The following is a 27,368-nucleotide window of genomic DNA, read 5'->3' on the forward strand; positions in this document are numbered from 1 at the left end:
ACTAATGTTCTATTTAAAGAAAATTTCTGTAAAACTAGTAAATGTTACCCCTCATCTTTTGTAAGTTAAAAAAAAGTTTAAAATAATGTTTGCTCATCAAAAGTGATTTGATACTTTTGTTCTGTTTAGGAAAACTTTATTCTCAAGAGATTTCTCATTCCGCAGAAATAAGGATCTGGCATGTCAACACAAACATAGGAAGTTGATGCAGTCAAAGGGAAATAACTGCTGCCCTGACTCTGCTGAGAGCCTCACAAGTCCCTGTGCACGCCAGCTTATTTGCCAGTGAGTGGCGTCATGATAAGACAAAATTCTCTGCTCTTTGAGACCTAAGCACATGAAATTTTTAAAAAAATTTTCTCTGGGAAGATCCCGTTTTTTACTCTAAAAGATCAGACCAGTGTGGCATGTGTGGACCTGCTCTGTACCAAGATCACACTCTTCAGCTGAAGAAGAGGGAGGACAGGAATAAATAAAGGGCTTTCCTGTCTCCCGAGGGAGCAGAGAAACCTTTCTCTGTCCTCTTCCTTCCCCAGCCACAGCCTGGGGTTGGGGGACTGGAAACAAGCTCAGGCTAGCACTTGATGTTCAAATGGTAGTCTGAAAGTTTGACTAGGGAAGTTAATGATCTGACCAGAGAGACAGGTTTTTATTTTGAGAACTGACAAGCTTTGTCTCCTTAAAACAAAGGAAGTAGTTAAACCAAGGCCACAGAAAGGTAAGAACTGACTTAAGAAACAAAGGCCGTAGTTGTCAAGCAGTGGGGTTCAAAATACAGTTTTGTTAATAAAAGTAGCTTAAAGCAACATTTGAAAGCCTCTCTAAAGATTAGATACATACACTTTCTTTTGGCTAAGATTTCTTTAGTTTATTCTAAATATATCTTTAGCAGCATTCCAGTTCCTTTGATCTTCGATGGAATTTTATCAGTTTAGTGAGTCAACCTCCATTTCACATAAAGTATAAGGTTTAATAATTTGATTAATATGTAATCAGTAAGAACTTGGAAAACCAAATTTACTAAGCTTGCTTTCCTGTAAGTATTCCTTTCATAATTAGAGTCCATTGAAGAAAATAATATAAAGGAAGCAAAAGTTTGGGAATCTGAACTCTGGTAAGGAAAGTGTTGGAGAGGGGCCCTTGGGTCTTCTTGCTTTCATTCCTGACCCTCCGTGTACGACTAGATTGGAAACCGTAGTCAGCTTTCTCACCTCAGGTGGCAATTTACTCCGAGTAGGATTCTCATGTCCCTGTTTGCCCCCAGTGACTCTAGCATTGAGTTTATAGACCTATGATCAATACCTAAAATTATTTCCAGATCTTAAGCTGATTTACGCTTTTGAGGTTTCCAAAGTAAAAATTGTCTTTCCCGTGTTTTATAAGCCCTTCTAATTAAAAAAAAAATGTGTTACTATGAAAATTTCAAACATTTTAACTTTTGTTTTAAAGAAAACTTTATCTGAAAGTTTCTTAGCTTGAGGTTTGGCAGCCACTCTTTTTTTTGGAAAAAACTTAAATATTTATAGAGATTTTTCCTGATTCAAGGGACTTAAGACGTTTATGAGAGTGCAGATGCTAACCATGATGTGAGGTTTAAGAGGCTTCATTAGTAATGACCTGTGTCTTCATCAGTATGATAGAATGGGACATCAGCACTCTGATCAGGTCATGCTCTGTATGCCTTATGGTACAGCAGAGGAAAAATGGGTGAGCCATCATTTGATGCTGAGGATGGGATTTGAGGCTTATGTCTAAATTTTTATTTGCATATTCTTTTTGTTCTGACAGAGAAATTCACTGCATGTAACTATGACCAGGCATGATTTTATCAGAAGTGGATTAGAATCTGTAACATTTTCTGTAGTTCAGCTGACACACTGAAGATGTCCTCACTGTGACCAGCCTTGTCAACAGCTGGATCACAGTGACATAGGCTGTGTCTAGGATGAGTTTTGCAGTCTGCAGCCGTGCAAGGCTGCATCTGATTCCCAAGTCCAATGGCTCTCTTCCCGTGTTTACAGATCAGGCCATGACCTTTCCCTACAGCAGGATGTTTGCAAGATTAACTCTCAACTGAGGAATTTGCTTATTTGACTGCTCTAATACTGCTTGGTTGAGAGAGTTCAAAGTAGAAAGTCTTCTGAGGGGATAAGATTCATGTATTATTTACAGTGCTTCAGTTGCATGTATCAGAAAATCTAGTCTAAATTGCTTTAACAGAAAAAGATGTTGCTGGTCCATTTGACAAAGAAGTCCAGAGCTGCTTGTGACTTCAGTCTGGCTCTGCAGAGCCCAGGTGCTCTCTCCACCTCCTGCCAGATTCCCCTACGAAGGCTTTGCTCTCAGACTCTCCCCTTGTGGAGACAAAAATCCCACAGCAAGTGGAAACAGAAGTGCCTTGGAAAAAGTTCTTCTGGCAGCTCCTATACAGGTCACCCATCAGATGCTGGTATTGGACCAGCTTTGGTTATCAAGCCCTGCTGTGGCACAAAAAGGAATGTTGTCCTGATACAGCAGCCTCGGGTCACCCAATCCACTCCAGATACTATGGCTGCAGCATCAATGTAAGCAGACAAGTTGTGCTGCCTCTGAAATAAAGTAGATGAAATATTCAGCAGCAGAAAGAACAAGTTTCCACTCCAGTGAACTAATTCAAATGTATCCAGCATCTAGATATATGTATAAATGTAATTAAAATGTATTGAGCATCTAGAGCATCTCTCCCAAGATAATTACCACCTGACAGTAATGGCTATAAAAGCTAAAAGTGGAATCAGTCTACATGTTTAGCAATAGGAATCAACTGAAGCATACATCAAAATGCAGACAGTAGTATTGATGAGTATTAATGTTATAGATGCTTTTTATCCTTCATATCTGTACTTTTTCCTGTATTTTACAATGTACTTGTACGTTGTACAAATAATTGCTGATCATGTAAAAATATAGAAATATAGAAATTTTGTTGCCGTACTTGGGTCTTTTCCACTATGAAATTGAAAAAAAATTCTATAATTCCTGGTTCTTTTATAATTTGATATTTGACATTCTAAATCTTCAATGAATTTGGAGTTTATCTTTCTGTAACACAAAGCTGTGAATGAATTTTTGTTTTTCTCCCCAAATGAACATTATCTAGTATGCAATACATCATTTCAACATAGAATTGAGGTGTCATTTTTATTATATACTAAATTTGTAAATATATTTGGGTTAATTTCTGAATTTTCTTCTTTGTAAATTGATTTTTCTCCTATGTTTGCATCTGCTATTATGTATTAATTATTGAGGCTTTGTAATGTGTCACAGGTTCTGTCAAGGCTGGGCTCTCATTGTTCTCCTGTTACGTATTTTTTCCTAGCTCTTCTTGCTTATGTATTTTCCCATTTGAACTTCAAAATTACTGTGTTTTGTTAAAAGACCCTTGTAAGATAGAAGGCAGATTTCATTTCATTAAGAAAAAACAGAAAAAAAAGCAAATTCAAAAGACAAGTAACAGAGAGTCAATGTTTTTAACTCATATTCCAAAAAATATTAATTTTTTAATGTATAAATTAATAAGAAACAGAAACCCCCTGTAAATAACAAGGTGCATGAGAAACCTTTGATAGAAATGTAGTCAGCATTGCTCATCATAAAAGAACAAATGGAAAATGCACTGAGAGCTACTGGCCATGGCAGCGAAATGGCTCCTGTTACACTCATGGTAAACAGCTAGGAAACTGGACAGCTGTGTGTAGAGCACTGTTTGCACATGTTGGACATGTCTGAGATCCACAGGATAAGGGGAACGGGAGGTGAGCTCCATTAGTGACCGTTTTCTGCCTGGAGCACTTCCTAAACTGCAGGACAAGGAGGAGGCACCCAGAGCCCAGGCTCCTGCTGGAAAGAAGAGGCAGAAATTGAGTCTGAAGAGGCTGAGGTAACTGGAATTTGCAGAGCGTGTTACTAGCAATGAGGGACAGCTGAGAGAAAGAGCTCCAGAAATCTGCAAAGGGATCCCCCTGAGCTTTCTGCTGAATATTAAGTGCTAGCTGTGTAGGGTGAAATTTGCAAAGCAGGGCAAGAACAACTGCCATGAAGCTTTGAGGTGAACTATTCACAGTGCATCAGGCTGGGGACAGCCATTCCAAACAGCCACAATGGAGACAGCTTATTAAACAACCAGGACACCCAGGAGAGAGCCCAGAAGGGACACACCTTGATGGTTAAAATAGTTCTAAAGGCTACTCTAGGCACACAAACAGAAAACAACAAGGCAACAAATGATCAAGCTGATCTACAGGTAACTCACTGCCTGCTAACACAAGTGTCAGCACTTTTAAGGGAAGCAATGAAATCTAGGCACTCAACATGGTAATATCTACAATGCTGTTTTACTAGAAAGGAGTAAAAACAGGAAAACATAACCCATAGCTAGAAGAAGAATCAGTCAAAAACAGATCTAGAAATGGCAGATTATACAATTTAAAACACCTATTTTACACAAAAAGAATAAAATACCTAAGAATACAGCTAACCAAGGAGGTGAAAGATCTCTGCAACAAGAATTACAAAGCACTGCTGAAAGAAATCAGAGATGGCACAAACATGGAAAAACATTCCTTGCTCAAAGATAGGAAGAATCAATATTATTAAAATTGCCATACTGCCTAGAGCAATTTATAGATTCAATACTATTCCTATTATACTACCAATACCATTCTTCACAGAATTAGAAAACAAAACTATTTTAAAATTCATATGGAACCAGGAAAGAGCCCAGATAGCCAAGGCAACCCTAAGCAAAAAGAACAGCTGGAGGCATCATGCTAGCTGACTTCAAACTATAGTACAAAGCTACAGTAATGAAAACAGCATGGTAATGGTACAAAAACAGACACATAGAACAATGAACAGAATCGAGAGCCCAGAATTCATGCTACACACCTACAATCATCTGATATTTGACAGTCAACAAAAATAAGCAATGGGGAAAGGACTCCGTATTCAATAAATGGTGCTGGAATACCTGGCCAGCCATACACAGAAGACTGAAACAGGACCCCTTCCTTATACCATTTGCAAAAAATCAATTCAAGATGGATTAAAGACTTGAATGTTGTTAAAAACTTAAGCCAAATTAAATTTTAAGGAGTTTAATTGAGCAATGAATGATTTGCAAGTCGGGCAGCCCCCAGAATCACAGCAGATTCAGAGAGACTCCAGGGATGCCTCATGGTCAGAACAGATTTATAGACTTAGAAAAAGGGAAGTGACGTACAGAAATCAGAAATGAAGTACAGAAACAACTGGATTGGTTACAGCTCATCGTTTTCCTTATTTGAACACTCAGCAGTGTATGAGTGGTTGAAGTATGGCTGCTGGGATTGGCCAAGACTGAGCTATTGTTACAGATGCATACTCCTAAGTTAAGTTCTCAATCTTGTCTACATCTTAAGTTAGGTGGCAGTTCATCTACAAGGACTCAAATATTGAAGTATGGAGTTCTTCTCAGGTCACATTTAGCCTGTTTTAACAATGTAAAACCTAAAGCTGTAAAAACTCTGGAAGATAACCTAGGAAATTCCATTGTGGACATAATCCCTGGCAAAGATTTTATGATAAAGATGCCAAAAGCAATTACAACAAAAACAAAAATTGACAAATGGGACCTACCTAAACTAAAGAGCTTCTGAACAGCAAAAGAAACTATCAACAGAGAAAACAACTGCAGAATAGAAGAAAATATTTGTAAGCTATACATCCAACAAAGGCCTAATATTCAGAATTTATAAGAAATTTAACAAGCAAAAAAACAACTCCTTTAAAAAGTGGTTAAAGGACGTGGACAAAAGATTTAAACAGACACTTTACAAGATACAGAAATAGGAAAAAGTGTTCAACTTCTTTAGTCATCTGAGAAACGAAAATTAAATCCACAATGAAAGGCCACTATGTACCCACTAAAATAACTAAAATTTTGAAAACTGGACATTGCAAGTGTTGGTGAGGATATGGACTAACCAGAACTCTTATAACAGTTTCTGGTGGAAGCCTAAAATGTGTAATCACTTTAGAGAACTCTTAGGTGGCTCCTTACATTGTTAAATACACATTTACCACATGAACTGGCAATTCCTATCCTAGGTAATTACCCAAGAGAAATAAAACATTTTTTCTTTTTCTTTTTTGTGAGATGGAGTTTCGTTCTTGCTGCCCAAGCTGGAATGCAGTGGCGCCATCTTGGCTCACTGCAACCTCCACCTTCCGGGTTCAAGTGATTCTCCTGCCTCAGGCTCCTGAGTAGCTGGGATTACAGGTACACATCATCACGTCCGGCTAATTTTTTGTATTTTTAGTAGAAATGGGGTTTCACCATGTTAGCCAGGCTGGTCTCGAACTCCTGACCTCAGGTGATCCCCCTGCCTCGGCCTCCCAAAGTACTAGGATTACAGGTGTGAGCCACCGTGCCCGGCCATAAAACATTTTTTTACAAAAGGCCTACAAAGGAATATTTATAGCAGTTTTATTTGTAATAGCCAAAAGCTGGAAACAACCCAATTGTCTATCAACAGTGACTGGAAGGACAAATTGTTCTATGTCCACACATTAGAATACCAGTTGGCAGTCAAAAAGGAAGAGCTTCTGATCTATGCAGCAATGTGAGTGAGTCTCAGTAATTTCATGTTGAGTAAAATAAGCTAGACAGAAAACACACACTGATGACTATATGAAGTTCTGGCACAGACAAAATTTATACTTAGTGACAGAAATCAGATTGGCACTAACCTGAGGCAGGGGCTGGGTATAGGAGTGACCACTACAGAGGGCATGGATGGTGTGGTCAGGAGTGGTCTCTACCTCTGTCCATGCACACTGAGCTATACCTGTAGCAGGTAGATTTCATTATGTAAATTGTATCTCATGAAGTTGATTTGAAAAGCCTACACTGACAGGCAGTATTTTAACTATTCTGAGATAACATTGACTAAAAAATAAAACATGCCAAAATACACTAATGCTGTGATGCCACTTGTTTTTAAAAGGAGTAAAGAGCTACACACATGCATCATGCAAACTTAATTTTGCATAAAGTATCTGTGGAAATACCTTCCTCTATCTGACTTAATACCAGTGATGATTTTTGGGATGGATTTTTTTTCCTGGTTTGGGTCTTGTTAATACTCGTGTGTTGAGCCACAAAGAACTGATACTGACATCTTTTAAAGAAATTAAAATAGAACTCCAAAATAACCCTAAATCAGTTTTCACTTTTTAAAATTTTATTTTATTTTGAGGCAGGGCTTTGCCCTGTTGCCCAGGCTGGAGTGCAGTAGCCTAGTCATAGCTCACTGCAGCCTTGATCTCCTGAGTTCAAGTAATCTTCCCGCCTCAGCCTCCTGGGTAGCAAGAACTTCAGCAAAGACCATGACTGGCTAATTTTTTAAATCATTTTATTGGTAGAGATGGGTGTCTCACTATGTTGCCCAGGCTGGTCTCGAACTCCTGGCCTCAAGTGATCCTCCTCCCTTGGCCTCCCAAAGTGCTGGGAGTACCCAGCCAGTTTTCACTTTTAAGATAAATTACATCTTTCAAACATTCCAGGCACCAAAATATATCACATTTTATTGGAGATATTTATATTTTGCTAAATAAAAGAAAGGGATTTTTTCTCTTGTGCTCTTTCAGCATTTGATCTGTCGAAAGAATAAACCGTGAGTTTATACATGAGCTCTGACACAGGTCTTAATCAATTTTAAAAGTTTATTTTGTCAAGGTTAAGGACAGCCCATGACACAGCCTCAGGAGGTCCTGATGACATGTGCTCAAGGCGATTTGAGTATAGTTTGGTTTTATAAATTTTAGGGAGACATGAGACATCAATCAATATATGTAAGATTGATTCGATCCAGAAAGGCGGGACAACTTGAAGTGGGTAGGGGGCTTCCTGATCATAAATAGATAAAAGACAAACAGTTGCATTCTTTTGAGTTTCTGATTAGCCTTTGTGATTTACAGGAATAGTCACTTAGGCTGTAGTCTGGCTTAGTGAAACAACAGGGCAAAGGAAACAATCAGATATGCATTTGTCTCACGTGAGCAGAGGGATGAGTCTGAGTTCCATCTGTTGTCCACAGGGAATTTCCTTGTGGACAAATTGTGAGGAAGGTGTGTAGCTTCTTACCTTTGTAGCTATCTTTTTAGGAATAAAATGGGAGGCAGGTTTGCCTGACAGAGTTCCCAGCTTGACTTTTCCCTTGGCTCAGTGATTTTGGGGTCCTGAGATTTATTTTCCTTTTACAAAAGCAAGCTTCCATTAGTGTACTTCATCTACGTTCTGTAAATTACCGAGGCGAAAAGTGGAAATGAATGCCTTCAACCTTCCAGATCCTGGCGTCCTGCAGTCAGTTACGCATGTGCCTCTTAATTGTAGACAGTGAGACAAGAACTTCTCAGCCTCAGGGCACTCGTGGTCCTACACTGAAGCTATTCAGCTTCTTCACTCTGCTGATCCTTCGTCCAGTGAAAAGAGCTGGAAGAATTCTGTGAGCTTTGTTATGACAAGCCCTCTGATGAGTGTACAAATGTCCACGCGACACTGTAAATGTAAAGTGCCATAGAAATGCAGGCTGGCGTTACTCGTAGACTCAATTCCCAGGTCTCCTAGAGTTTTACTCATCGGAAAGTCTACAGGCAGCCAGTTCCAACATTTTTGACAAGAACAACAAAATATATTAAATTTTATACTATATATTATAGGTAGTTACAAAATATATTTTTAAATTTTAAATTCTTATTTTAAATTAGTATTGAAGTCTGTTAATTGCAGGAAGACGATACATAACAGGGAGGTTTGGCCAGGTTTTGTTTAACATCCTTTGGGGCCCAAGGATTTTATAATTTCTGAGATTTTGAGAGTTTAGAGTTTCCCACTCTCAGCATAGATTTGATTTATTAGGAGAAATAGAGGTGATACTGTCAATGAGGATTTACAGTCATTTCCTTTGATAGGCTATGCTGTGTTAATGCTTCACTGTGTTACCAAAAAGGGTCCCGATCCAGACCCCAAGAAAGGGTTCTTGGACCTGGTGCTAGAAAGAACTCAGGGCAAGTCCATAAAGTGAAAGCAAGTTTATTAAGAAAGTAAAGGAATAAAGAAGGGCTACTCAATAGGCGGAGTAGTGGCATGGGCTGCTTGACTAAGGATACTTACAATTATTTTTCAATTATGTGCTAAACAAGGAGTGGATTATTCATGAGTTTTCTGGAAAAGGGGTGGGCAATTTCTGGAACTGAGAGTTCCTCTCCTTTTTAGACCATATAGGGTGACTTCCTGATGTTGCCATGGCATTTGTAAACTGTCATGGCGCTGGTGGGAGTGTCTTTTGGCAGCTAACGCATTAGAATTACTGTATAATGAGCAGTGAAGATGACCAGAGGTCACGTTCATTGCTGTCTTGGTTTTGGTGGATTTGGCCAGCTCCTTTACTGAATGCTGTTTTATCAGCAAGGTCTTCATGACCTGTATCTTGTGCGGACCTCCTGTCTCATCCTGTGACTCGGAATGCCTAACCTCCTGGGAATGCAACCCAGTAGGTCTCAGCCTTATTTCACCCAGCTCCTATTCAAGATGGAGTCCCTCTGGTTCGAACACCTCTGACAATTGCATATGAGAAGAATGAAATAATAATAAATTTCTCACTTCTATTTAGCAGAATTTTTCATTAAAATATCTTTTTTTATGTTTCAGTGAATAACCCTATACCTTCCAATTTGAAATCAGAAGCAAAAAAGGCTGCCAAAATATTAAGAGAATTCACAGAAATAACTTCCAGAAATGGACCTGATAAGATCATTCCTGGTAGGTAAATAGGATGATTGCTGTGCGTCTCTAAATGTTTTTTTCCTAAGTTGTTTTTTGCATTGTTCGACACTCCATTTCAGGCAGAAGCCTCCATCAATGCCAACAAGTAGTTCCGCCACCTTTTTTCTCATGGCTGATCCAGGGATGCTTTGGAAACCACTACCTGTTCATTACAACTTCTGGTTATTTCCAAAGGGTGTTCACAGCATAACTTGTTTCATGCAAAGGAGATCCAAATGCCAATTAACTTTGGCAATGTTACAGACCAACCTCCCTCTTAATTAATCACAGCACATGACTCTGAGCTCTGTTTTAAAAATTTGTTATTGATAGAGTAATCTTAATAATGATAAAATAATGATATTAATTATTGTTGCATTCCTGCCACTTCTCCCATCGTGAGAAAACAGTCCTCCTGAGGCCTTGCTACTTCAGGTGGAAGGGGTCTGGACAGGGCCGGCTGCAGACCAGGCAAACCAGCAGGGCCTCTTCCCTCCCTGTCTCTCCCTTTTGCATAGGCTTTTTCTCCTGCCTCCCATCCCAGGTGCCAGCGCCCTAAACACCACATGTTCCTGCTCCACTTGAGCTCTCCGCAGCCTCGCCTGTCCTTTGCATCGCGTGCTAAGAACTCTGCAAGCTAACCTCGCAAACTCACCAGCTAATCTCATACATAAATTTTAATTTTGTGTTTCCTCCTTCCACATAAGACATTTACATTCTCTAGTGGTTTAAGACATTAATCAGTAATTCCCAACACAGATGTGCATCAGTATCCCCTAGACCATAAAAGCACAGTTCTTAAACCTCACTCCAAACCTGCTGAATCAGACTTTTAGTGCAGTGTGTCCAGGAATGCATGTTTTAAACATGTTTCTCATGTAATTCTTAAGTAGTCAGTGACACATAAGATCAGTCCAGAGGGGAGCCTTTGAAAACCACTATCTGTTCATCACCACTTCTAGTTATTTCCAAAGGGTGTTCATAGCATACTTGTCTCATGCCAATTAGCCTGGACAGTGTTACAGACCAGCCTCCCTTTTAGTTAATCAGAGTGCATGACTCTGGGTCCTGCATTAAAGAGATAAATTTAATTTTTCTAAGCCAGATATCTAAAGTTATTTAATAGAACTTTAAATAATGTTTTAAAAATTTGTTGTTGTTTTAATAATCTTAATCATGATATTAATTGTTGTTGTATTGGCCCGGTGACTTCTCCTGTCTTGAGGAAACAGTACTTGATAGAGCCTTACTGCTCCAGGTATAGTCTGAATCTGCAGCTTGGCATCCCCTGGGAGCTTGTGAGAAATCTGCTCAGATGTCACAAATCAGTCTGCATTCCTCCCAAGGTCCTAGTGAGGTGCACGCACACACTAGTTTCAGAAGCGCTGCTTTAGAGCTTAAAGAAAACTCAACAAGAAAAACTAGATTTTCAGTATCAGTATTCTGAAGGAGCCCCTCTCAGTGGGTGAAGTTCAGAAAAAGAAATTCTGTTTGCATGTTAGTCTAAGTAAGAGATTGCCCCAAGGCATGGGTGTGACAACGATGGAAGTTCCACAGCCAACAGAGATCCAGGCCCACTTCTCCTGGGAGTCTGGTGGGGGGCATTATGTTTACATTAAAACAAAGATGCTATTTCATAGGATAAACAGTTGCATCTACAAAACATTTAAACAAGACATCTAGATCTTAAAACCTTCCCAGTGGTGTGTTTGGCCTCTTCTAATGTTAGAATTCTAAGAAGAAAGTGAAACTTAATTTAGCAATTAAATTTATAATCGGTACATTCTATGTTATAAATCAAAAGCTAATTGGCAGATTATTCAGGGATTATTAATATTTTAGTGTCCCTGAATTTGAGTGGAAATCTGTAAAAATATAATTGACATGTGGAATATGTCCATTTTAAAATGTGCTTTTGTTAATATCTAATATTCCCAATAGGGGCAATAGCAACTCTAGAAGCATCAAGAACAGAATGTGAGGAAGACATTCTGCCAACAGGTGGCTGTAAAAATAAACCTGCACAACATATAATACAGCTTTCAATCTTGTTACAATATAATTATAACCTTTTAAAATACAAAAATAAAGTACACTTAGTAGATAGCCATCCAGGATGCAACCTTATTTTCTGTAGCTTTCTTATTAAGAACAGCTCCACAAATGTTCTGCATGCAAACTTCATGGTGTTGGATGAATTATTTCCAACAGTTGGTTCTTAATTTAAACTTTGAAGTGGTGGCATAATTACATGAGAATTTTAGTGTTCTCTTGGCTCATCTGCAAAGCTTTTGCTATGTGTACTAGAGCCCCATGTCTGACTTCACTTCCTTGGCAGAATATTTGATAAAAATAATAATAAGTTAAACTATCTTAAAGTTATATGTTAGGCTTCCCTCGTTAGTTCGAATGAGGTGTTATTGTGTCGTAAATTCACAGAATCGTGTGGCACTATATTCAGTGGATACATATACTAATAACCCTCATTTTATGTAATGAACATCTCTGACATGTGAATAAACCAATATTTTTAAATGGAATTATATTATCAGTGTACTAATAGTTATGTGGTACTCAAATGCTATAGCAGATCATTTTATAAAGTTAAAAATGTTTTAACATTGAAAAATTACTTAATTTTTCTGTTTTTGAATCCAAATTTTTATATTAATACAAGGTTAATTTAGCTACGTGGCTTTAAGATCAAAGTTCTAATTCATGCTGCCTTTTTGTAATTCTTAAACTTTCTCCTTAATACTATATGGATCTTAATTTCTTTGAAAATGTAACTTTTATGTTGTGTACTACATCCTAAATTAATTGAAATTGCCAAAATATTTGCCCTGCTAATAGATAGCAATAAAATCTCTTTCAAATATCTAATTTATTTTGTCAGTTACAGGATGTGAGGATATTTATGATGTTGTGTTTAGCACTGCAAAAATAGCAAACACAAAAAACATTCATGGGAATAGAGAGGCCTCGTGCCCATCTGTTGAGTGACTGACTTTTGTTCATTGCTCCTGTGTGCCCCGAATTCCTAGAGATAACCTCTGTGTACACTGACTGTTTAACACTTGCTCCTCTATCCAGGCACATAGATCAAAATGCTTACCTTCCCATTGTTTTCCATGTTAACAGCTCACGTAATTGCAAAGGCTAAAGGCCTTGCAATTCTGTCTGTGATCAAAGCCGGGTTCCTGGTGACTGCCAGAGGAGGCAGCGGGATTGTAGTGGCGCGCCTTCCAGATGGAAGTAAGTTGGCGTCTGTTCACTGGAGTAGAGAATCTTCATTCTTTGTTCTGTCTGTTTTCATGTGAACACATTGCATAGCGAGTAGGACAGGTTTCCTGCATGTCAACTAAAACTTATGTAATAAGGGCTACTCGACTGAACGTGCAGTTTGGTGTCAGTGAACAAGCCACAGGAACCAGCCTTTCTGTCTCTCTCTGTCCTCAAAATATTAGACAAGACATGACAGGTAGATATAACTTTGTTTTGCATGCGTTTTGTAATTCTTCCGTGGAGCAAATATTGAAACATGGCAGTATGTGCATTTCTTTTGTTTAATATGAATTCTTATTCCTCAACTTCATGGTGTAGCTACTTTCTTTTGTTTTATGGAAATTGATATGAAAATAAGGGGCCATGTGTGAATTTCTTTGGTAGATCATAAAAACTATGACATTTGAAGAGTTTTCCCCAAGGCAGAATCATATCAAGAGCAGTATCATCAAGTTTTACTTTCTGGGATGAAATCTACTACTTGATTCTTTAGAAATGAAATCAAAATATTTGCCATGAATCCCAAGTACTAACATTTATAGTAATCTTTAAAATGGACACAGGTATGTCAAAACTAAAATGTTTTTTATACCAATTTAACATTTGCTGTTCAGTGAACATGTTTTTCCATTAGTAGCAGTTTTTTAGCATAATTTTATTTTATTTTGAGAGAGCATGGGACACTTACAGACAATAAATATACAATATATGCATTTGTGAAATATATGGCCTTGAAATAGCAGTCAGCAGATTCACCATTTCTTACCAAGGTATCCCCACAGTCAACAAAAACCTCTTCCTTATTATGTGGATCAGTTTTCATAGCTCAGTGTGTGGCTTTGAAAATGAGAAAAAAACAATTCTCTTTTTCTCAAGCATTATGCAAATTTCCATGAGCAGACTTCTCAGCAGTAAAACCAAACAAAGTAGAGGCACATTCCAAGGGAGCCCATTGTCAGATGGGACTCAGAGTCTGTGAGAAAGTCCCTGCGTGTCTCAGGTCCCCAACTGCTCCATTGATGGGGTGACTTGCTGACCAAGGGTAGGGACAGTCAATACCAAGCCCTGGGCTCCTCTCAGAGCCCCAGTGAACCTTCCTACTGGTTTCAAAACCTACATTTCTCTCCCTTCTTCCTGAGCTGCAGCTGCTGACTCTGCTGAGAGTAATTTAAAAACTGTCCAAATAAGACACAACATGTTCCCCAGGATCCCGGCCAAGACCAGCCGTCTTAACACAGGGACAGTTCCTAACATAGGGAACGAAAAATTATCAGACACTAATTTCTGTAAGCCAAACTTCTCTAAGCCTGGGTAGGGTAGTTCTGGATATATTCCAGCAATGTTCCAGTATCTACCATGCGTGGTAGCAACCATTTTCAAAAAGTGCTTTGGCCAGACCATCCCCCCACCAAATTGAAAATACATTTTTCTAGACTTGTTTAACATGACTGTTTCTATATCAAGAAAAATAAGCATATAGTAACCCTAAAATGTGCCGTATCATGGCAAATGGAATTACTGTACTTAGTTTCTAAATGTGATTTATCTTGTTAGAATTTTAGTAACCTTGAATTTGTAGCCTATTTCTTCTGCTTAAGCACGAGAGGTGTTAAAACAGTTTTTGCCCTCAGAAATTTACAATGGAAACAATTATTATGTTACCGTTAGATAATGAACTCTCTTGAATCCTTCTGATCTCTTAAATCTATGACAAAATTCTAGCTGAAGACTAGAGCTATGTTTTATAAAAATATTGACAGTTGCAGTTACCAAGTGCTCTGTATGGCTGATGGGAACCAATAGTTGGTGGTCTTATGCATGTTGGTAGAGAAAGTTTAGAGGACATGGGCTTGTGAGGCTATGAGACTCATAATGAATATCTAATACTTTTCAAATATTTTTAACTTTTTAAAAAATACATATTCTTTTTGAAGATCACTTTAAAATAGGGGGAAATACGAAGTCTCATTATTTTCAATAGAAGCACTCTTTAGATTTTAGCATTTTTCCTTCCTATATTTACATGTCGAGGGTGTTTTAATGTTAGGATAACGTTCGTTTGTTTTTTTTTATTAGAGTGGTCTGCACCCTCAGCCATTGGGATAGCTGGCCTTGGTGGGGGATTTGAAATAGGAATTGAGGTAAGTAGCTTGTACATGGCCATACAACTGCCATATCCTCTGAAGACACCTAAGATGCAACCCGTGAAAACTGAGAGGTTTCCTAGTGCTCTTATTGTTACCATTGGCACCTATAGGAAAAATTGTTTCCTTTATTTTCTCGATGATTGTCTAAAGCTATCTGATGGTTCTGATTTTCTTTCCTTTTCTTTCATTAGGAGTAGGATTTCTTTCATTCGCCATTTTATCTGCTTCTGTCTCATGCACATTTGTATAACAGGCACATCCCAACACCTGGCCAGCTGTCATTGGCAGTTTATGGACTGCTCATGGCAAAGCCACTGTTCTCCTTCAGTGGGCATTGAAATTACGTGGGCAGTGCATCATCATTTGTGGCAAAATCCAGTTTTGTAACATATGATATTCAAATCCCTCCAAATTCTTTAAGTAAAGAAGAACTTCACGTTATTTCAGTTTATAATGTTGCTCCTGGGATTCTGGCGTCTGTTGGGCAGACATGCACACTCACAGAGGTCTCCTACACAGGGATCCTCTTAGGGCTGATGCTCATCTTCAGTCTGTCGTTTTGCAAGGGACTGGAAATTGAATCTCCTGGTATACTCAACTCATTTTCTTCTCAAATTTCAGTCCATTTCTTCCTAAGCTATCCTTTGTAGATTTGCCCTGTTGACATAGTTTTAAATTCCTTCAGCCTTATTAGGAGGAAGTATTTCTAACTCTTTTTTCATCTTTTATTCAATCTTTCTTACTCACTGCTGTATAAATCTGTAGTATAAAAGGAACATATTTTAGTTTCGCTTATCATGACTGCATTTTTGTACCATATGCAACCAAATCAAAGGTTTCAAAAATATCACCCTCTGATGGAAAGTACATTTTCATCAGGGATTGTGGCTTCCCTCCCCTTCCTCCTCCCTTCCCTCCCTCCCCTCTCCCCCTTTCCCCACCTCCACCCAGTTCCCTGGCCTTCCTTGTAGAAGGGCCTTTTTCTCTCAATAGATCATGCTGCTAAACTGTGCTAAGTCACAACCTGTTCTTCCCACAACCCTCTGGCTCCTTGTGAGGCTTGGGGCATGCTTTGAGCATTTATTTCAAAAATGATGAGAGACCCAGAAATGGTGTCTGTATTAAATTTCAATATATTAGAGACCAAAAATTGAGAGTTTCTGTGGTAATTCTTTGAAAATTTTGGACTTTTAGCCATAGGGCACATTAGTAGCCCTGAAAAACAAGTGCAAGTAAAATGTAGTCCCTTCATCCAGTAAATGAAATAGAAAGACTTCAAATAAGCATTTTATAGACTGATACATAGTATTTTTTTTCTTTTTCTTTTTCTTTTTTTTTTTTTTTTGAGATGGAGTTTCGCTCTTGTTGTCCAGGCTGGAGTGCAATGGCATGGACTCAGCTCACTGCAATCTCCACCTCCCAGTTTCAAGCGATTCTCCTGCCTCAGCCTCCCGAGTAGCTGGGACTACAGGCATGCACCACCACACCCAGCTAATTTTGTATTTTTAGTAGAGATGGGGTTTTACCATGTTGGTCAGGCTGGTCTCAAACTCCTGACCTCAGGTGATCCGCCTGCCTCGGCTTCCTAAAGTGCTGGGATTACAGGCATGAGCCACCGTGCTGGGCCTTAGACTGATACACAGTATTATTTTTAAAAGACAATACGAGATAGTGGTGAGCTATAAGAGAGAAGACTGAGTCAGACCATTCTGGCTCCAATTCTGACCTGGGTGTTTCCACTCTGTGATGTTAGGAAGTAGCTTTTCTTCTCCACACCTTAGCTTCTACATCTGCAAAACACAGTTAAAGATAGCCTTATATGAGTCTCTGGGCTTATATTGATGATTAAATATGGATTTATACAGTAAAAGCACTTGAAATGACACAAAATATAATTTTATTGTTAATATCTTCTTCATCTTTGCAGCTTATTTAGGCTTGCCGTTTACAGAAACTTTTTATTGCAAAGCCTGTCTTCATGACAGTATGGAAATTAACTATGGAATTTCATTTAAATAACATAACTATTAACTTTTAAATGTCAATTTCAAATGGAAATAAGAAGCATCTCCTAGGAATTGGAGACATGAGTTTTAAACTTCTTAACTATGATCTGACTTTGCTTCTCAGAGCCCCACAGATAAGTCTCTGCGTGTAATTGTGAGTGTGCAGTGATGTCACAGCAGTCGGCTATTTTTCGATGTTAACAGAAAGCACTGTTTGCTCTCCATGAAGCCCTCTCAGATTCTGTCTGAGCCTCCATCCTAACAGAGCACTCCCGCCTGCTGTCTGAATGAGGGAGGGAGTCAGAACGGGAGCATGGGGTATCCAGAATGGTTCCCTCAGGCTGTTCTCATCACAGCAGATCTGGTGCCCACTGAGACCACGGCGGGGCTGGAGGGTGGACACGTCCTTCCTGAAGGGACCAACCTCTGAGGGCACTTCTGACTCAGGTCACCGGCTGAGCTGAGCATCCCCTTTGGGCCTGGCTTCTCTTGGAACTTGGTCCTACCATGTCCTAGCAGCCACAAATAGTAAGGACCAGCCCTCAAGTGGACTTCAAGTACCGGAAAGGCAGAGACTTTCTCAAACTTCACACCTGCGTCCACAGAGACTGATGAGACACCCATGAATGCTTCCTTTTCTGTAAATTGGGACAATGACAGGGCCTGTAACCACACAGGGTTTTCCTTTCAAGCACATAGATGGCACACACGTAATCGGTTAGTACTATCCAATATTTGTTGAATAATTTAACTATCTGCCTTTCTTTCTTTTCTTTTCTTTTCTTTTCTTTTCTTTCTTCTCTTTTCTTTTCTTTTCTTTTCTTTTCTTTCATTTTGAGGCAGAGTCTTGCTCTGTCACCCAGGCTGGAGTGCAGTGGAGCAATCTCAGCTCACTGCAACCTCCGCCTCCTGGGTTCAAGTGATTCTCCTGCCTCAGCCTCCTAAGTAGCTGGGACTACAGGCGCCTGCCACCATGCTCAGCTAATTTTTTGTATTTTTAGTAGAGATGGGGTTTTACTGTGTTAGCCAGGATAGTCTCGATCTCCTGACCTTGTGCTCCGCCTCCCAAAGTGCTCCCAAAGTGCTGGGATTACAGGCTTGAGCCACCGCGCCAGGCCATTTTTTTTTTTACAAAACTTGTACACATGCTATTATGGAATCATTTTCATAGCCATGGAAGGTGGTTGTCATCGCTCTCATTTTATCCGTAAAATAACCAAGCCAGGAGAATTCTCCAGTAGGAGGCAGCCAGAGAGGGGCAGATTGGGAAGCGTCTGCTCCCACATCCAGGCAGCATGTTATTCGAAAGACAGAGTTCCCTGTAGTCTGTCTTGTCTGCACATCCCTCAATAGGGAAAAAAGGAAGATTCAGGAAAGTTACTTGTTCTTGGTTTCACAGGTGCTTGGGTGGTAAAGTAAAGCCCACCTCACTGTAACATTCATCTGCATAACAAGCCATTGTTTTTAGGGCACTATACAAGGTAGGCAAAGCACACATTATTTTCAATATACAGAGACATTAGTGTCTTAGCTAAGATCACACAGCTAGTGTGTGGTTGTCAGATTGGGTTCACTAGAAGCGGAGCCTGATACCAGTTCAAGTGCATGTGATATACTGAGCAAATGTTCTTCGGGGGAAGAAACTTAAGGTACTAAGGGAAGCAGGGTAAAGAAGGGGAAAGGTCCAAGCAAGGCTGTTGCTTAAAGTTTAGTTAAACTCTTCTTCGTGCATGTTGATAGGTAGTTCAGGTTACCGACTCGAGGTCTGTTTTTTTTTAATAGACACATTTACAGCTACATATTCCCTCTAGGCATTGCCCTGGCTGCCTTCCATAAGTGTGGGTATGTTATGTCTTCATTTTCCTTAATCTCAAAATATTATCTAATTTCTCATGTGATTTCTTCTTTGACCCATTTGTTATTTAGGAGTGTATTGCTTAATGCCCATATATTTATAAATTTCCCAAATTTATCTTGTCCTTGATTTCAAATTTCATTCCAATGGGGTCAAAGAAAATATTTTGTATAATTTCAGTCCTTTTAAATGGGTTAAGGCTTCTTTTATGGCCTCAAATATAGACTCTTGTCCTGTACCATGTTCCATGTGTGCTGGAGAAGAATGTGTGTTCTGCGTTATTGGGTAAAGTGTTCTCCAGGAGTCCATTGGGTCTAGTTGGTTTACATGGTTGTTTAGTTGTTCCATATCCTGATAATCTTATGACTAATTGTTCTCTTCATTATTAAAAGTGGGTTATTGACACATCGAGCTCTTTTTGTTAAATTGTCTATGTCTTCCTTCTAGATTGTCAGTTTTTGATTCATGTATTTGGGTCTCCAATATTATGTGCTTATATAAATATATGTGTATTACTATGTTTATAATTGTTATATCTTTTTGGTTGATTGACCGTTTTATCATTACAATATGTCCCTGTTTAATCCTAATTACATTTTTTGTTGTTTTAAGGTCCATTTCATCTGATATAAAGGTTGCCACTCCAGCTTTCTTAGGTTGCCATCTGCATGACACATCTTTTTCCATCCTTTTACTGTCAATCTAATGGTAACTTTGAATCTAAAGCATGTCTCCTATGGAGCATATAATTGGATGTTGTTGTTGTTGTTGTTGTTATTGTTGTTTTATCCATGCTAATAATCTCTGCCTTTTTATTTGGTTGTTTAATTCATTCACATTTAATAGATTATTGATATCATGGGATTTATATCAGCCATTTTACTTTTTTCTATATCTCATGCCTTTTTTGTCCCTCTGTTTCCACTTTACTGTTTTCAATTAAGTGAACATTTTGTACTATGGCATTTTGATTCCTTTTATGATTTTTTAACTGTATTTTTGAGTCATTTTCTTAATGGTTGTTCCAGAGCTTACAATATGTCTTAACTATTTCTAATTTATGGGAACTTGATTTAATAAGATACAAAAACATTACTCTCATATGGTTCTAGTCTTTTTTCTCCTTTTTTGTGCTATTACTGTTATACATATTAAATCTATATTTGATACACACTCAGCAATTCATGATTATAGTTAATAATTTATATAATTTTATGTCTTTTAGAGAAACTCAGAGAATAATTGAGAGCAAGTATTTACTCATTGAACTTGCTATATTAACCTTTTTTATTTACCATTTTTGGTTCTATTCCATTGTTTCTGTTCATTCAAGTTACCATCTGGCGTCATTTCCTTACTCCAAGACAACTTTGCTTCCATGTGACTCTTTTGTACAGTTATTGTCTAGTATATAATATTTCTATGTGTTACAGACTTAACATATAGAAAAAATTTATTTTTAAACCAGTTAAAAGAGAAGAACTATGCATTTATACTATTATTTATAGTTAGATAATTATCTTTACTGGTGATTTTTTAAAGTGTGGATTTAAATTACTGTCTAGAGTCACTTGCTTTCAGCCTGAAGGGCTTTGTTTAGAATTTATAATATTTCTTGGAAAGTGCTTCTACTAGCGACAAATTCTCTCAACTTAAAAAAAAATTTAATCTGGGAATGTCTTCATATCCCCTTCATTTTTGAAATATACTTTTGCTGATTATAAGATTCTAAGTTGACCAGTTATTTCTTTCAGCATTTTGTCATCCTACTGTTTTCTGAAGTCTACTGTTTTTGAAGAGAAATCTATCTATTATTCTAATTGGGGTTCCTTTTATGTGATGAGTCATTTTTCTCTTGCTCCTTTCAAGATTTTCTCTTGCATTTTAAGATTTTTTACAATTATCTATCTGGAGTGTATCTTTTTACATTTATTCTACTCAGAATTTGTTGAGCTTCTTGAGTGTAGATCCATGTTTTTCATCAGATTGAGAATTTTCAGCCATTATTTCTTTGAGAAAATTTTCTGCTTCTTTCTCTTTTTCCTTGCCTTCTAGTACTTATATCACACGTATGTTGGTGCACCTAATGGTGTCCCAGGTTTCTTGTGTTTCTGTCAATTTTTCTTCATTCTCTTTATCATAGTTTTTAAGACTTTCTATTATTCAAATTTACCAGTTCTTTATTTTGCGTGCTCAGATCTACCATTAAACTTCTCTAGTAAATTGTTCATGTTGCTTAATGTACATTTTACCTCCAGAATTTCCATTTGATTCTTTTATATAATTTTATGTTTTTATCAATATTCTCTATTCGATAAGATATTCTCATTGTACATTTTTCTACTTCTTAACCATAGTTTTCTTTAATTCTTTGAACATATTTATGACAGCTGTTTTAAAGTCTTTGCTGAATCTGATAGCTGGACCATCTGAACAGCAGTCATTCTCGTCTGCTTCTTTTTTTAATTTTTTTTCTATGTATGGGTCACACTCTCTCACTTCTTTGTTTGTTTTATTATTTTTGGTTGAGAATCAGAAATTTTAGATGTTATATTGTATCAACTCTGGATGCTCAACCTCTCCCCTTAGGAGCCTCTTATTGTTTGCTTGCTGTTTGTTTAGAGATACGGTAGGCTGGACTGTTTGAATGAATTCTGGGCCCACTACTGTGAAGCCTCCAGTGTTGTCTATGGGTACGCAGGTAGTTTTCCTGAGACGACAGGTGTTCTGACTGTCCCTGTCCCTGACGTGTCTGTTAAGCTGTTTGTCTCCATTGGTATTACACACTGTTGTTAGCCTCCACTAATTGCCTGCTGATTGCTCCATTGTTTCCAACAATGCCCTGGGGACATAAATTGCTCCACGGTTTGATCCAGTTAAAATTGTGCTCCTGTGCACGGGTAGTCTTTGAGGCTCATTTCTATTTCAGGAGGGCTCTTCTTAGCTATCTCTGTCCCTGGTTCTCCCTGATAATTTTCTAGACCACCCATGGTTTAGCTTGTTGCTGTCATGGAGCTAAATACCTCATCTTACCTGTTTATCACCAAAAGCATCATTTTTGACAGCACCTTTGAACTTCCCCACTCAGTGTTCCAAAAGCTTTCACTTCCCTTGGGGAGAGCTTTGGAGCTCTCTGCTCTTGCAGCCTGTCTCTCTCTCTGCCCAAGATCTCTGTGCCGTTGCTCCAGAGCTGGAGGCTGGGGCAGTGGCTCCCTTCTCTTGGAGTGACATCCCTGCAGTCTTGGGCAGGGTAGTAGCTTGACTTGCCTCTGTCAGGGTGGAGCTTTTGCCCCACAGGTGAACTGGGACAAGAGTGAGTGGGGTGCTGGTGCTCCTGGACTGTTGTGCTAGGCTGGAGCCTCCACTTACACATGGGTTCTGGGTGGAGGAAGGAAGCTCCAGACCTCTCAGCTGCTCTTGCCTGGAATGGAGCTTCTGTACAAGGAGCTGTGGGAAGAGAAATGCTGACAGAAGCCTCTCCTGTGGAGATACTGCAGCCCTGACCAGGGGCTGGGGGAAGGAAGTCTGTATTCTTGCAAATCCCCTTCCCCAAGAGGAGCTTCCATCAGGCTGACCTGCAGCGGGGCACAGATTATAGCTCAAATGTCACCAACTCTCTCTGCCTTACCAATATTTAATAGTGTTCAGTGAATCAAAGTGTCTTCATTTTCTTTACTTGCCATATGCCCTTAGGACAATTTCCAGAAGTGTTAATTTTTAAAATAATTTTTACCAGTTACATTTATTTCGCTGTGGAGAGGGTCTGTGGCCTCTTTATGCCACCATTGCAGTGGCATTCTGATTTGTAGATACATTCTACAGTGGGATGGAGATTCAACTGTAATTGTTAAGTTTTAGCTCTTCTTTTGTTAGTTATAGAACATTGAACAAAGTACTTAATCTTCCTGAATCAAATCTGTAAAATAAAAAATTTTTAAGTTGAATAAAATGGTCTTTAAGTACCCCCTTTCCCTTCTGATATTTGTGACTGGCAACAAAGCTTGCCTGTTCTGGGCTAAAGTTATGGCGCATTGTTTTGTGCCTGGGTCAGTCTCAGTTTTTCTCTGGACATCTCCTATACCTTCCACATGGTGTATCCAATGCTGCAAAAATGTTACATTTGCTCCAGGTTCTTCATCTGACCTTCCAAACACAGAAAGGGATTGGAGTACCACCTTCTTAATTATTTGTACTATTATTCTAGAATATCTGGGGAGATGCTAACCTATTAGTTGCAATGGATGCCTTAGGACATTCGTGCTTAATTCTCTTAGAGAATCCTGGTGGAAAAAGATTGCAGTCTTAATTGTGTGTTCATTAATGGCCTGTTCTTAAGGTCAGTTCTCTTAACTAACAAGGTCTAGTTGTGCAAAGGATGCTGCTTAACAGCCACTGCTGTCTGAGGCTGCTCCTGGATAGCTCATTGCATCGTGCCGTGGTTTCACTGGAGAGTGAATGTCAGACTCATTCTTCCAGGGGCATAAGTGTAAGTGACCCTAAGCTTAGCCAGAAGGCCGGCATGGGGTTAATTTATGTTTGACAATCTCAACCTTTAGATTCCCAGATTCTACAGGGTGGAGAGTTCCCTGGTTCTTGGAACATCAGAGGTACTGAATAATTATCTAAATTAGTGACTGAATACCTGTATCTGGATTAGGGATTAATTTGGGGGAGGGGGAAGTTTTTGTGGTAAAGAGAGAGACATTAGTAAAGAGAGTTGAGATTGTGAGAAGTGAAGATGTGAAAGTCAGTGGTCTGAGGAAAGATAATGCTACATTTGCTTTAAATACCACTAATGGTTTCTTTTTGGATGAAAGTTGTAGCAAAGCCCAAAGCTCAGAAGGTCCTGCTGCTGGCTTGGCTTTGGACATGTACAGTCCTTTGCTGTGTTTCCAGAGCCAGAGCTCACACTGGGTCATCAAGCCAGAGCAGTCTGGCTTTTACTCGATATTGGAATTTGAAAAAACAAAAATGACTACTTTTTCCAGGAAGAATTTAGATGGGCCCTTTCACTTTACTGAAGAGGAAGGTATTTGGGTTTAAGTTGAGGATAAATTATTGTTAGAGATCAGAGTCCAGTTTCTAAGCCCCCTAAGAATGGGATGTAAGGAAAAGATCTGTTGGTCTGAGGAATGGAGGGTGTTGTTGCTGGAAGGACCCTCCACTTAAGCTTGGTTTACATATTGAGACTGGCCATGCCACACACACGCACACACACACACACACACAAGGAGGGAGGAAAAAGGTTTATTCCCCATGTAGTGAGGCTTTTAGGGAGACTGGGGCAGGCTCCAAGGCCAGCCCAAGAGTGGCGTGAGAGAATGGCAGGGCGGAGGAGGCAGCCCAGCTTTCTTAGCGGGTTGTCCAGATGTGGCTTGAAGGCTGACAGCAGTCAATCATCCACAAGTGGGTGAAGCTCTGACAGGACGACAGCCCGGGACTCAGCTGTGTGGGTGTGAAGCAGGCTGACCACACGAGAGGGAGGGAGATGGGGTGGCACCCTCTCAGGAGCTGCTTTCAGGAAATTCAGTCGCAGAGAAGAGGGACATTTCTCTCCCGCAGCTTCCCCTGCATGGCAGCTGTGGTTTTTCACATTCTTATGTTTAAGAATTTATTTAATTGAAACACTTGCACCTGAGTTATTAAGTTTTATTTTTTAATTTTATTTTTTGATTTATAGTGGACTACATATTTTCCTGGTACTTGTAATAATTTAATACATGCATACAATTTGTAAAGATCAAATCAGTCTGATTGGGATATCTGTCACCTTAAATATTTGTCATTTCTTTAGGCTGGAAGCATTCAAGTTCTCTTCTAGCTATTTTGAAATAGTCAATAGATTTTTGTGAAACATAGTCACCCTACTGATCTTATAAATAAAACACAAGTCTTATTTCTTCGATCAGACTGTTATATAGTTGAGTTTTAATGCAGACTTCTAAAGAAGTCTTATCAAATGCTTACAGGGTTTTCTGAGAGTGCCATCCCAATGTGTTGTTCAGCTCCTCCAGATTCCTGCAGGAAATCTGTCTTGCTCCTTCTTCTAAGCTGTGGAAATAGAAACTGAGGGCCATTGCTGCTCCCAGGCTCGCCAAGCTGTCTGCAGAGCTTTTGACCTGGTTCTCGGGCTAATTGGTAGTGTCACCAAAAAACACAATATTCTCTTATTCTTATTTCAAAAGAACTAAAGAGAGATCAGACCAAAAAAAAAATCAAAAGATTTTTTTTTTCCTTCAGCTGCCTCTCATAGCTTGGCCTTACTTGACTGTACCACGATGTACCAAGCAGAAGCGGAACATAAGAACCAGTGTAGCTACAAGATCATGGGTAGAACTTTGTGTTTTCCAAGTGTGTATATGGCAAGCATTATGCAAGGCAAATTTGTTATCTAAAAATACATATAAGATACAGGTTATACAATCACTGGTGAAAATGCTTAACTTTGCATAAGAAAAGCTAAATAATTATCTGCCATTCAACACCATAATCCTCAGAAATTGTCTATATGTAAAATAAAATGAACAGTTGGCAAGCGTCAAGCTGAAGCATCTTGTGTGGGTCAGCTATCTGGTAGATTTAGTTTGCCCTACAGATCTGAAGTGCATTTTATTTCATAAAATGATTCAAACTGAACATTATTAAGAACATACTTGTATCAGGAACTCTCTTAGGGCCTTTCAAGTATAATCTCATTTGGTTATAACAGGATTTTTCTGTCACTCATATGAAAATGTTGACTTGAGAGCATTGATTTGATTTAAAAACGTGAATAACTGTATAATGAAAGCATATTTTAAATACGAGTCTGCTTGACCTTTGCATGTTTTATTGAACTGATTTCAATTCATCCCTAAACAGCCTTGAATGTGTGCCACTATTATTACACCCATTTTCCAGAGAAGGAAATTGCAGCTTTCAGCAGCTCAGTGATTTGCCCAAGGTTGCACAGCATGCAAAAGGGAGTAGTGGAGTTCCCACCTATTTTTAATTTTGAGCCCAAATTCTTAGCCCCATGCCAGCACTGTTTCAACTTCCCAGGTACACTTGATGCCTATATCTGATTCTCACAGTAGTTCCATGAGGTGTAGGTCCTAGTAAGCAAATTTTAAACACAGAACGGTCAGAGACACAAAGACTGGTTAAAAGACCCCAAAGTCCACAGCTCTCGAGAAGCGGAGCTGGGATGGACATTGGTTCTTCACACCCAGGGGTGCCCTGGCCCATGCTGCCTCCTCTGGCCCGTGCTGCCTCCTCTGGCCCATGCTGCCTCCTCTGGCCCGTGCTGCCTCTCGTTTGATGGGTCATGTTATTTTTCAGTTCTAACTTTGGGCTTCCACACTGCAGTGATGAATTTGAGAAACAAATGCTTTCACTATGTTGACTTGCCTTGAGCATTCAGTTGAATCTCATTGAAGTTTCTTCTTTTATTTAGAGAAAAATTAAGTCAGCTGGGCTCAGTGGCTCACGCCTGTAATCCAGCACTTTGGGAGGCTGAGGCGGGTGGATCACCTGAGGTCAGGACTTCAAAACTAGCCTGGCCAACATGGTGAAACCCCATCTCTACTGAAAATACAAAAAATTAGCCGGACATGGTGACGCGCACCTGTAATCCCAGCTACTCAGGAGGCTGAGACGGGAGAATCACTTGAACCCAGGAGGCAGAGGTTGCAGTGAGCTTAGATCATGCCACTGCACTCTAGCCTAGACAACAAGAGTGAACCTCTTTCTCAAGAGAAAAAAAAAGAAAAATTAAGTCATGGAAATAGGCATTCCTAATGGAAACTACTTTGCTTTCTGATATGTTGAGCTTCTGTGACCTACAGTGAAGTGGCCCAGGTTCAGCTTCCTAGTAAGGAGCACACCCCTGGCCAGGAGGAGAGTGTAGAAAGTCTCTCAGGACCTTCAGCCTCATCGTCCTTGGTGCTGTGCTCTTCGGGCTTGGCTTTTACGAAGTGTTTAGTCTGATGAGATCAGAGAGCATGTTGGATCCCTTCCAACAACCTTTGTTTGACTTGTTAGCACTGACAGTTTACCTAACCCCACTAAACCTTAGGATCACCACCTACATAACCAGGTTGTGTGGAAGATTAAAGGACATGATGCAGGTAAACCTCATAGTATACACATGGTGCACAGTAAATGCTCGCTGAGGTTTGTTGTAATTACCTGTGGCAATATTGGCTTCATAATTTATCAGCTCAAAATAAAAATATGGCTCTTGTCTC

General features: G+C 39.2%; 1 protein-coding gene across 18 annotated transcripts in view; it reads left to right on the plus strand.

The window, feature by feature from the left end:
• The window catches only part of SH3YL1 (SH3 and SYLF domain containing 1), a 45,596-nt gene that overhangs the window by 1,906 nt on the left and 16,322 nt on the right, over nt 1-27,368 (plus strand). For 9 of the 18 annotated variants that reach the window (XM_063649016.1, XM_063649015.1, XM_054474220.1 and 6 more), the window contains 4 exons: nt 130-285; nt 9,734-9,844; nt 12,989-13,102; nt 15,209-15,273. In XM_063649016.1, coding sequence (XP_063505086.1) covers nt 285; nt 9,734-9,844; nt 12,989-13,102; nt 15,209-15,273 — 291 coding nt within the window. In that variant the 5' untranslated portion in view covers nt 130-284. The remainder of the gene's footprint in view (nt 1-129; nt 286-9,733; nt 9,845-12,988; nt 13,103-15,208; nt 15,274-27,368) is intronic. The other 9 variants (XM_054474226.1, XM_054474222.2, XM_054474218.2 and 6 more) reach the window with 2 other exon arrangements.

Source organism: Pongo pygmaeus, chromosome 12 (genome assembly GCF_028885625.2).
Source record: "Pongo pygmaeus isolate AG05252 chromosome 12, NHGRI_mPonPyg2-v2.0_pri, whole genome shotgun sequence".
Classification (NCBI taxonomy): Eukaryota; Metazoa; Chordata; class Mammalia; order Primates; family Hominidae; genus Pongo; species Pongo pygmaeus.